General features: G+C 46.2%; 1 protein-coding gene across 1 annotated transcript; it reads right to left on the bottom strand.

The window, feature by feature from the left end:
• Nucleotides 1-653: 653 nt before the first annotated feature.
• Nucleotides 654-11,558, bottom strand: METTL2A (methyltransferase like 2A; the record flags this gene model as incomplete). Its single annotated transcript, XM_029927067.1, has 9 exons — nucleotides 654-1,367; nucleotides 2,170-2,235; nucleotides 3,998-4,104; nucleotides 5,862-6,001; nucleotides 7,797-7,857; nucleotides 8,190-8,239; nucleotides 9,194-9,549; nucleotides 11,201-11,292; nucleotides 11,476-11,558. Coding segments are annotated over 9 exons (1,110 nt in total), but the record flags the coding sequence as incomplete, so codon positions are not given.
• Between the last annotated feature and the right edge of the window lies 1 nt (nucleotide 11,559).

Below are 11,559 nucleotides of genomic sequence, written 5' to 3'. Positions count from 1 at the left end.
TTCTTGGTTAATTGGTACTTTTCTTTACATTTGGAATTATTTATAAAGTTGCTTATCTTATCAAGTTTCCACATGTAATACAGCAATAAAGCAATTATGGGAATATCTGAGTTGGAAATGCAAAACATAGGAAGAATTGAAAATTCTTTATTTGGTAAAAATTAAGAATTCATTGTATAACTTATGAACCAAGAGGGAAACATGTAGGAGTGGCAACTGAAAAAAAGCAGAACATAAAAAAAGTAATACTGATGATGATCACTTTCAGTGGTACAGTCATGTGGCTAAAATAAAGTTCTCTCAATTATTTTTGTGTCAAACATTTAAGGGCGCAATAAAAAAAAGAGACAATTTTGCTAAAAGTCAAGATCTTCCCCCCTCCATTATTTATTTCTTAAACTTTACATCCAAGAAAAGTAAAACTTTTAAATCTTTTAGAAATAGGTTACTTAGAGGGGGGAACAGGGCCTAAAATTCCACAGAACTAGAGTTGAGTGGAGACCATGACCAAATAAATACGTAACGAGGACATGTTTGATGCTCTCTCGAGCAGTATTTTTTTTTAACGTTTATTTATTTTTGAGAGACAGAGAGACAGCGGGGGAGGGGCAGAGAGAGAGGGAGACAGAATCCGAAGGAGGCTCCAGGCTCTGAGGTGTCAGCGCAGAGCCCGACGCGGGGCTTGCTGAGGTCGGATGCTTAACTGACGGCCATCCAGGTGCCCCTAAGGCAGTATTTTTGAGTCAGGAAAACATCGAGAGAGAGGATTCTTCTTGCTGTGCTTCTTGCTGAACAAGACCATTACTCACTTTTGTGTATATCAACTGCCTGGTCCAGGTATTCGAACTCCGAAATAATTTAATGCAACTCACAGTCACATGACGCTTTATCATGTATAATACTTCCACATGGAAATAAATTCTTGATGCCTTTTAAATTCATGATTCCCATGAATATTTTAATTATGATAAGTTACAAATATGGCAAGAAAGATTCTTTGATATCTCAAAGTAAGAAAAAACTTAGCAAAGTACATATTAAAGGGCTTCCCAAACTGGAAACACCATTACTAGAATCTTGATAAAAAGTAATTTTTTCTATGTTTAAGGTTCAAGTTCGAATCCTTGGACTTTCCAACATCAATGAGACACCGTTTGTGAACGTTCCTTTTGAAAAGCTCCACTGGGCTCCCGTGTCGGGAGCGGCCGCCTCTCAGCCAGCGCGGGACAGAGGAGGCTTGCGGTACTTGCACTGAATCCAGACTCGGTACATTGTCAGCTGTTTCCCTCGGTTCACTTGCAATCGGCGATCCACCAGGTTCTGAACCTTTTCCAGTCCGGCCGTAGTGAAAAGCGTATCCAGCTCATCTGGTTCGGAAAAGAGATGTTTACATATTTTCCGCTAAAGAAAAAACATTGTCCACCACTTGCTATGTTAAATGGGGCTCTGTGAGGCTGTTTTTATTTATGTATTTTAAGTGGCTTTAGCAGGGCTGTTTATTTAGAAACATAGGAGCAGCTTGGGAATATTAAGTTCATGTTTAAATGGGGGAAGCCAGAGACCTTCTGGAAAGGGCCCCTTGGAATTTTGAGGGAGGGCCTAAGAGCTGATAGGGAAGAATTTAAAGGCTTTATGGACACCTTAAGGTTATATGCAAAATCTCTATATATGTAATGTCAAAGCCCCCCTTTTTTAGCAGAGTTTCCACTATATCTTAACTCAAAGAAGCATGTGGCACAAGAAAGGGCGCAGGGTGGCACTGGTGGTGGAGGAGCCTCGAGGCAGGGCAAGCTGCAGGAGGGCAATTCTGGGGGACCCCTGGCAGCTGGGATGCGGGGAGTGCGGCCTAGCTCTGGCGCGCCTACGGGATAGCCTGTTTAGAGGGCCAAGCCAGCCATGTTGGGATCTTGCCAAAAGGGCAGGTGTCCCATGTGGGTGGGACAAGGTGACAGGGAGGAAGCGCAGACAGCAGAGGAGGAAAGCAGAGGCCTGAAGGCTCCTCTATGTGGAGCCTGTGTGGAGAACAGCGAACCGGTCCGGTGGGCTGGAAAGGCTGGAAAGGTCTTCAAATGGGAGGAGGGGCGCGACAGATTTCGAGAGTACCTCAGGCCACATCTGATCCGGTGTTTTGGGGACAGTTAGCATAAATAAAGGTGAGTGTTTTCATACCTTGTGTGAAGAAGTAAACTCTAGTACCATCGCCTCTCACATAGAAATTTTCAGACAGACACTGACCTGTGGAGCGATGTGATAAAAAAATCAGAGAAACTTTAAAGAGCTTCTTTGAATTTCATTGCCAATCAAATGTACATCCTGATACCCATTTCTTGGGCAGAGAACAGAGTCCTTTCGTGGTTACTCTGGGCACTTCGCAGGGATCTTTGGGAAAGAGGAGCCCGAGGGGAATGATCGAATTTCAGTGTTAGGTCACACATGCGAGCTCAGCCTTCTGACCTAGAGTCGTTTCGTGCTGGAAAGAGTTTTGCCCCCACCCTGATTAAACAAACACTGCATACTCTTTGTAAAACAAAAATAAGTAAAAGCCAAGGACTACAGCTGAAGAGGAAACTTGAGATAGCCACCACGACCGTTTCCCACCATCTGTCCCCAGGTCCACACACGTTCACGAGTACAATCCGTACACTGGTCACCGACACTCTCCTTTCAGCCGCCACGCCCTCTGGCCTAATGTCAAATTTACCAACCTGGTATGCTGCCCTTCCACACCTTTTGAAAGCCAATATAGGCTTACTTGCTTCCCTTCTGCTTATTTTCCCCCAGCTACTCTAACACGTGGGGTCTTCTCATCCGGGAATGCAGAACGGAAACCCCTCCAAGACCAGTGGTAAGGGTCCACCCCACACGGTAGGCACGATGTTTCCCTCTCTGGAGGCACTCACTTGGTTTTCGAGATTTTGTTTACATGTGTTACAGCACGTTACGGGAGTAATTCCTGAAAGGACCGTTAACCTGAGTTGGTAGCCCCAGTGTGCTTTAAAGAAAACAAAACAAAACGGGTGTCTGGGTGGCTTAGTCGGTTAGGCACCTGACTTCGGCTCAGGTCACAATCTCTTGGCTCATGAGTTCAAGCTCCATGTGGGGCTCTGTGCTAACAGCTCAGAGCCGGGAGCCTGCTTTGGATTCTCTGTCTCCTTCTCTCTCTGCCCCTCCCCCACTCACGCTTTGTCTCTCTCCTTCAAAAATAAACTTTAAAACTAAAAAAAAAAAAAAAAATCTTACAACAAAAACAAAAACCATCAACAACGTGTGTTTCTACCACTAATTGAGAAGCATAGCTCCTTCCTTGGACTGGCAGCAGGTTTGAGAAGTGATTATTTCATTGGAATTTTTGTTACCCTCAAATTTGTTTTTGGCCATTTGGATACGCTCTTCTGTGAATCAGCTCTAAAATTTTCCTTCCCTGTGTTTTGGGTGGATTGCTGATCTTTTCCCTATCAATGTGCCAACAGTTCCTCAGAGAGCACAGATAATAACATAATAACACAGTCTTTATCTGTCCTGTGCACAGAAATTACTTACAACAGCAAAATGCTTTTTTATTTTTATCGTTTATTTATTTTGGGGGAAGGGGTGCAGAGAGAGGGAGAGATAGAATCCCAAGCAGGCTCCGTACTGACAGTAGAGAGCCTGATGTGGGGCTCGAACACATAAACATGAGATCATGACCTGATCTGAAGTTGGACGCTTAATGGACTGAACCCTTCAGGCGCCCCAACAATACCTTTTTTGTTTTTTAGTTATATTTAATTCATAAAAAAAAAATTTTTTTTTTTAGTGTTCCTTTACTTTTGAGAGACAGAGAGATCACGAGTGGGGGAAGAGCAGACAGCGAGGGAGACACAGAATCTGAAGCAGGCTCAGGCTCTGAGCGGTCTGCGGTGCCCGTAGCAGGGCTCGAACTCACTAACTGCGCGATCATGACTCGAGCTGAAGTTGGACCCTTAACTGACTGAGCCCTCAGATGCCCCCACAATACCTTTTTTAAACCGAAGCTGAGCCATGTCGTGGCGGCCGTAATCTCGCAGAAGCATCAGCCCTCCGGGCTTCAGAAGCCTGCTCAGCCTGCTGATAGCCTTCTGCATCCTGTGGGGCAACAGAGAAGGAAGATCAGGTCTCCTTACGGACAGGACTTCTCCCGCAGCACGTCCGGAAGAGCCGGCGGACTTCCTAACGCTGCTGAAACCCGGCCCCGGTCACCTCAGCTCCTCTGCTCTCGCTGCACTTGAGGATAGGAGCGCGCGTCTGCGCTTCTGATGTGGCCCCTGCGGGCTGCTCCAGACCGTGGCTTCGACCCAGTGCTTTCAGTGTGAAGAGGCCCGAGGATAACCCGCCTCTGCTGGAGAGTTCCACCGTGGGCCACGTTCCATACTCTGCGCTTGGCTTGCTGCTCACGCCTGGGATTCCCTCCCGGGGAAGCCACCCCGGCGCCTGCGCCTGTGGCTCCCTGGGTGCCGCCCCAAAAACCTGCAGGGAGGACTGCTAGTCGGTGGTCTCATCCATCTGCCCCCCCAGGTCCAAGCTCTTTGTGCGCAGAGACGGTGTCTTTCCATTTGTTGGAGACCAAACCCTAAGAACTTGCAACTGACAGTCTGAGTCAGCATGCAAATGAGCACCTGGGGGGAGTGCTTTCCATTCTGCCTGCACTTTCCATACACAGTTCTCGAGGGGGTTTTGGCTGGCTAACCTCAGAAGAATAAGTGCTACACGGCCTATTTAAAAACTGAACAATGAATTTTTATTTTAATGTTTTGCTTCAGTCCACAGCAGTTTTTAAGTCTATAGCAGTTAAACTTCTGCCATTAAAAAAAAAAAATCTATCTAATAAACTCTACCCTCAATTGTGGGGCTTGAACTCATGACCCTGAGATCGAGTCACATGCTCTACTGACTGAGCCAACCAGGGGTCCCTGAGCTTCTGCAGTTTTCAGAAGCACGCCTGGCCTCTGGGCTGCTCTGCACCTGCCGTTACCCACACTCACAATTTCCGTGTCAGGTCAGATGGCTCAGTGCCGGCCCCAAGGAAACGGGGCTAGAGAAAATCAGTCAGTTCCCTGGGGCTCTGGCTGACGCTGCCTCCTCAGGCCGGTACTTCATCAGGACAGCTGGTTGCCTGTGTCTAAGATTTTTTTTTAAGGGACACGGAGTGCACGTGAGCAGGAGTTGGGGGGTGAAGCAGAGGGAGCTCCACACCCAGCGAGGAGCCCGTCAAGCTCGATCTCATGACTCGGAGGTCACGCTCTGAGCTGAAATCAAGAGTCGACGCTTAACCAGCTGAGCCACCCAGTTGTCCCTAAGGAGCTTTAACAGTATCTTTTAGGGTTCAGCAACGGACTTTCCTTTCACCTAAACTTGATTTTATGGAATGTTCTTGTACTGCAGTTTTCCAAAGAACGTAAGCACAAAGGAACACCTGAGTTAAGGTTCACCATAAATTCTGTGTCAATAGCTTGCTTTACTGAAAGCATTTAAAAAGGCCACGAGGGGCACCTGGCCGGGCTAGCTGGCACAGTGCACGGCTCTTGGTCTTGGGGTTGTGGACCGGCGCCCCACGCTGGGTGTCCAGCTTACTTACAGGAAAGATGAAAAAACACAGCCACCGAAGGCTGCTCTCCCATTCCTCCGGGACGTTAAACCGTAGCAGTGAAAAGACCCAACCGCTGCTGTCAAGGTTTAGAGGCTGAAACTCAAAGTTGGGGACTTGCAAACAAATTTAGAGACACTCCTAACACTCTGACAGAGTGGCTTTTCCCTGCCCATCAGATGATCCTTCTGACTCAGGGTCCAACTCTGACCAACGCTTTGTTTTTGGTACACTGCTGGTTAAGGGACCTCAAACTTACTTGTCTGGCACCACCGCGGAAAGAACAAATATGAGGATGATGATATCAAGGCTGTCCGTGGGCACTGGGTAAGTCTGATCCTCATCACACAGATCGTGAACAAAGGCAAAACACCGGCAAGGATCATATGCTGAATGGGTCTGCAGACAGTTGAGAAATACACAGGTTACAAAACGTTCACGCACACGGTCACACAGCCTCGAGGAAACCTCATCCTGCTGTAAGTGTACCGGCGCCAGGGCCACCGCTCTCATCATGAAGGCCCGCATTCTTATTCGAAGGCCAAGAATCTTGAACAATTCCAGGGAGGAGCTTGTGGAATCCAACTGGTACTTTTTTAAAAAAAGATTTTAGTTTTGGGGCGCCTGCCAGGTTCCGTTGGCTGAGTGTCCGACTTTGGCTCAGGACATGATCTCAGAGTTTTGGGACTTCAAGCCCGGCACTGGACGCTGCGCTGACTGTGCAGCTTGGGATTCTCTCTCCTCCCCTACCCACCTTGTGCTTTCTCTCTCTCAAAATCAATAAATAAACTTAAAAAAAGATTTTTGTTTTAAGTAATGTCTGCACCCAACATGGGGCTCAAACTTACAACCCAAGATCGAGAGCTGCATGTTCCACTGACTAACCCAACCCAGACTGCCCTTAACTGGTACTTTTAAAACAAAATGTTCTTCACTCCTCTACTTTTATTCTATACTCTGATGCACAGAGTTAGATTTGGAGACTAGAAAATGATCAGGGAGGTAAGTGGCCATAAGGAAAAAGAAAACCCCCATCAGGAGAAAGCTACAACAGACGGACATTTAAACATTTAAGAGCATGATTTGAAACAACTCCCAACTCAACTATACCATATTACACAGACCATAGAATTCTCCAGGAAAACCTATTTCTCTAGACGTGGAAATTTTAACTTTATATTTTATCACCATAAAATTAACTAAAGAAAACAAAATAAAATTAACTAAAGATAAGCCTCAATATTCACCTGGTCTAGATCCATAAAAATAACTCCAGAAAGATACAACTAACAATTCTGGAGCTCCCGTGCTACCAGCATTAGACATGATTATAACAGACATATTTTAGGGTAATTTCCCTTTCCATATCTCTCTTCTCCAAAAATGTGACTTTGTTCCTCATTAGCCCCCCACTAATTCAAAAAGGGCAAGTAGATTATCAGCCGGGCTGGGTCCATCAAACTCTTCCTGGGAACTTTGGAATCAGGACAAGTCATTTTGGTGAGATTCTGAGAACCTGAAGAGACGGGACTGGAAAGGGTGAGCATGTCAAGGTCATATGTGAAACCAGGAAAAACCCCTTACAGAACGCTGGTCTGTAAACAGAAAACAAAGGACAAATGGGCACTGAGCTATGAGAGGCAGGAAACCAGGAACTTGAGGGAGGGATTGTGACTGGCTGGTCAACTTACGTTGGTATCTGTCACATGTTCAGGGCTGAGTTACAATCCTGGCTACACTTTATGTCCTTGGGTTGTATGACCTTCTCTTTCTTTCATTGGCTGAATTTGTCTAGATGTTTCTGGGACTTATAACGTAAAGAATTCTGACTAGAAACAGTCTTCTCATTTTAATCCTTAAAAGGAAAGTTTGGAGAGGACGGGAGATAGGCCCAAAGTTCCACAGCTGGCCAGTAATGGGCTCCGTATTCACGTCTGGAGTTTTCCTCTACTCCTGCCTGTCAGTCTCTTACTTTCAGACCACCTAAGAATAAGGCACAAAAGGGGCGCCTGGGTGGCTCAGTGGGTAAAATGTCTGAGTTTGGCTCAGGTCATGATCTCAGTTTGTGAGTCGGAGCGCGCACTGGGCTCCGTGCTGCTGGTGCGGAGCCTTCTTGGGATTCTCTCCTTCCCTCCCTCCTTCTCTCTCTTCCCTTTAACCAGTGGAAATGATGGGTAGGAGCAATTACACTTACCTGGACCAGCTCTATAGCCGTGGAGGAAAAATCACAGCAGTAAACAAAGAGTCCTGGGTCACTGGAATGGGCAGAAAAAAAAACAGTAGAACAATTAAGACTATAAACTGCATTATGTCTGTTCTCTTTCCTGCGTAGCAGAGGTTAAAATATCAAAGACACTATATATTGACAATGCAACAGGTTTTGGATCTTACTAATTTTCCTGCTGACAAAGATAACTTAGAAATCAAATGAAATCAAAACCATAAATAGATAAGGTAGAAATCCAAATATCCTGTCACCCATGGTTCCCAATAAACACGGCTGCCAGGCTGCTGCAGTGAGTTCTGAGAAACAGCAAACTCCTTTCTCCTCTTTGCAGCCACACAGTTAAACTTTACACACACTTACTTGTTAGTCTGTAAAATCGGAAAGACGGTGTTTCCCACACCACAACCAACCTGCAGACAGAAATGAACTTTTAGTTACAGGATTTCCCAAGAAATCAATTCCTGGAGCTAGATAAATAATCAATAGATAATCTTGTCTCCTAATTGTATTAGGGAAGGTGTGGTGACCAGAGCTAAATAGTACCCACGACATTCCCTGACCTTGGCCTCAGAAAGCCTAAAAAGGGCAGCTATAGATGACTTTGAAAGCATGGGTTTTCAATAGCAGAAGGGAGTTGGTGTGGAAAAAGGGCATGGACTGCTTTTACTTTTACAGTTTTAGCAAACAGACCTATAGATGAAATATTTTCTTGCTGAACTGCCTCATATCATTACTGGAAAAAATGTCTTTAATAGACTAAGCTGAAAAATTTATGAAAAGGGGACTATAGATTGGGCTAGGTGTGGTAATCATAAAAACAGCAACTATAGACTAAGGGCTTACTATTTGCCAGACACAATTCTTAGCCATTTTACATACATTATCTCAATGCATGCAATCCTAACAACTAGGAGGCGGGCAGAGAGGCGGAGGTCCCTTTTTGCTGGGGAAGGTAAGGGACTAGTGACAAGGTCATGCCGGACTATACTGAACCCTAGGCTAATCAGCTTCCGGAGGAGTGTCCAGTCACTGGAATTCTCTCATGCTGGAGGAGCAGGCACCTTGCCAACTAACCCCTCCAGGTCTTGTGACTCTTTTCCAGGTGGTAGGTTGATGCTACAACGTTCGGTGCAGTCCGATGTTCCCAGGCAGCACCTCAGGTAATGTATCTTTGTGCTACAACCACCAAATCTCCGGTCTGAATTTAGGACATATCATTCGTTTAAAAAAATGGAGGTGTTTCTAGGCCAATATAGGAGTCAAGTCTACTGAGCTTCTTCAGACACAATCACTTTTGTGATCAGCCTCCCTAGGCCACCCATGTGTAGAACAGCCTCGGTAGCCACGCGGTAAAGGGGGGTTACCTCGAGAATCCGGCAGGTGGCTGAGGATCCAGGGAACTCATCAGCACAGATTCCCAGGTGACTGAGTCTCTGAGTTACATTCTCTTCCACAGGAGCCGTCGGTGCTTCATGTCCAAGACTATCTGAAGGACACTTGCGCTGTGCTGTTTTTATACCAGGTCCATCCTCGCTGCGCCTGCGTTCAGGTACTTCACTCCTCTCGTTCTCAGAGAGCAAATTCTCCAAGTGATTTTGGTTTTGGCCAGGTGCCAGCTCTGGGAATTCGGTAAAAAGCCAGTGTCTATCCTTGAAAAACCCGTTTTCATGGATTTTGTAGAAGTCATTCCAATATTTGTGGGCATTGATTTCATAATCAACTGTAAATATTAAGGGAAGAGTTTAGAAAACCATCTCTCAAGATTTTATTTGTCTCTGATGTCAAATCCCACCTCACTGAATGTGATTTTATACTCAAAGTGCCCTCAAGTAGAGACAGAGTCTTAGCGCCGGAAACCTTTCAGCCCTACTGAATTCCTTCTGTATCCTGACCTTCTAGGGAATCCAGCTTCTGCCAGGGAACTTACTACCAATTCTCCACCCACATCTTTGGGTGGCTCTTAACTACTAGAAAATTCTAACATTAAGCAAAAAACCTGTCTTCTGGTCAAAAAGTCCTACTATTTCATTTCTTTTATTTTTAAAGTCCTACTATTTCTTAGGGCCATACAGAACACCTCCTGCATTAAGGGCGGTTATTTCCCCCCCTACATCTTCTCTTTTACAAGTGAAATGTCCCAGGTCCTTCAGTTATTCCCCATGTAAACTCAATGGTTATGATACACACAGCTCTTCTTAAAACATGCTCCTGTCTGTGGTTCTCTATAGAGTGTGGAGCGAAGAAATGAGTTCAGTAATACTCCAAGATACTAAAAATGGAAACAAGGCTAAAAGGAAAGGAGAAATGCTGACAAGAGGGGAAAATGAGCAGAGTTTTGATGATGGAAGACAGGAGAGACTGGAGAAGGGTGGACTGTTTATGTTGTAGTTTAAGGTGATCAAGGTGGTGCTAGGCTTCCGTTTTCTGCTCTTTGCCAATACAGGGCCTTGACTAGTGTAGCAGAAAAGAATACAAATCTAAGAAAGTGGATTTTAGTTCCACCACTGCTACTACTAACTAACTGCTTACCTCTGGGCAAGGCACTTAATGTCCTGTGGTCCAAGTTTCTTTAACTGTAAAAAGAGGATATTGGACTACATGATTTTCAAAATCCCTTTCGACTCTCACTTGCATTGGTTTAGTCTCTGTCAAAGTATGCAACGTGAATATTTTGCAACTGGAATCTTCTAATTGTTATACTGAACTGTGGGATACTACTCTCCCAATTTCTGGTCCCATTTTCAATTGTCTTTTAGGACAACGGCCCAATTGGTCCTAGTTCTAGTACCTAGAGAGAATCTTCAGTGACATCATCCACCTCTCCAGAAGGGGCCTCTTATTCTTCCGCCAGACTTATCTACACTCCACCTCACTCAACTGTCCTTGGCAGAAGCCCTAAATCCTCACGGTGGTCATAGGAGGAAAAGTCGCATCCACCAGTCATTAGCATCCTCCCTTAACATTTAGAATCAGATCACTAGAATCCAGCTTCAATCACATTTCCTCAGCGAAAAAGTGTAATCATAGATAGAAAGCACAGCCTCTAAGTCAATCACATGACCACACGGCTGACAAAGGCGAATCGTCGTAACATGGATCTAGTCACGTAAGTAAAACTTGATCGCTAGAAAATTCCAAAATACGGTCACTTTCAAATAAAGCCAAACGCAAAGCTCCTTGTTTGCGCTAACAAGATTTTAGGGGGAAGACCTTCTCCTTCCTTACCCATCCCCTCCCCCTCCCGTTCTACCCCCGACTTCAGTATCAGTCCAGTGACAAACGCTCTCGGCGGTCTCGGTTCTCTGGCCCCTGGTGGAGAGTGCGTTCAGTAGTACTGGCTGCAGATACCGCGGAGGGCCCACGGGGCGCACCTTGCTTCTCCGGGCACACTCGCTGGGTACTGTTCTCCCGGACTTTCCTCTCCGCCGCCGCGGCCTGCTCTTCCGACCACTCAACATTGTCCCTGGGAAAATCAAACGGGCAGCTTAGAGGCCTCACGTTGCCGCCGCGGGCACGGTGAGTCGCCAGCCCCGGAGCGCCTCTCCCATGGGAGGAGAGCGCCTCGAGCAGGGCAGCGGGACTCGGGGACGGCGCTCAGCGGCTTCTCCGAGCGCACGAGGCGGCGGGCCAGGGGCAGGGCGGTTACCAGGCATTATGGCGGAAGACGCACGCCGGATCGCTCAGGAACCGGCTCCCAAACTGCTGCCTCTTCTCGCCGACGGCGGCCGGC

The sequence above is a fragment of the Suricata suricatta genome, chromosome 17 (genome assembly GCF_006229205.1).
Source record: "Suricata suricatta isolate VVHF042 chromosome 17, meerkat_22Aug2017_6uvM2_HiC, whole genome shotgun sequence".
NCBI lineage: Eukaryota > Metazoa > Chordata > Mammalia > Carnivora > Herpestidae > Suricata > Suricata suricatta.
This window is presented reverse-complemented; position numbering and strand designations above follow the sequence as displayed.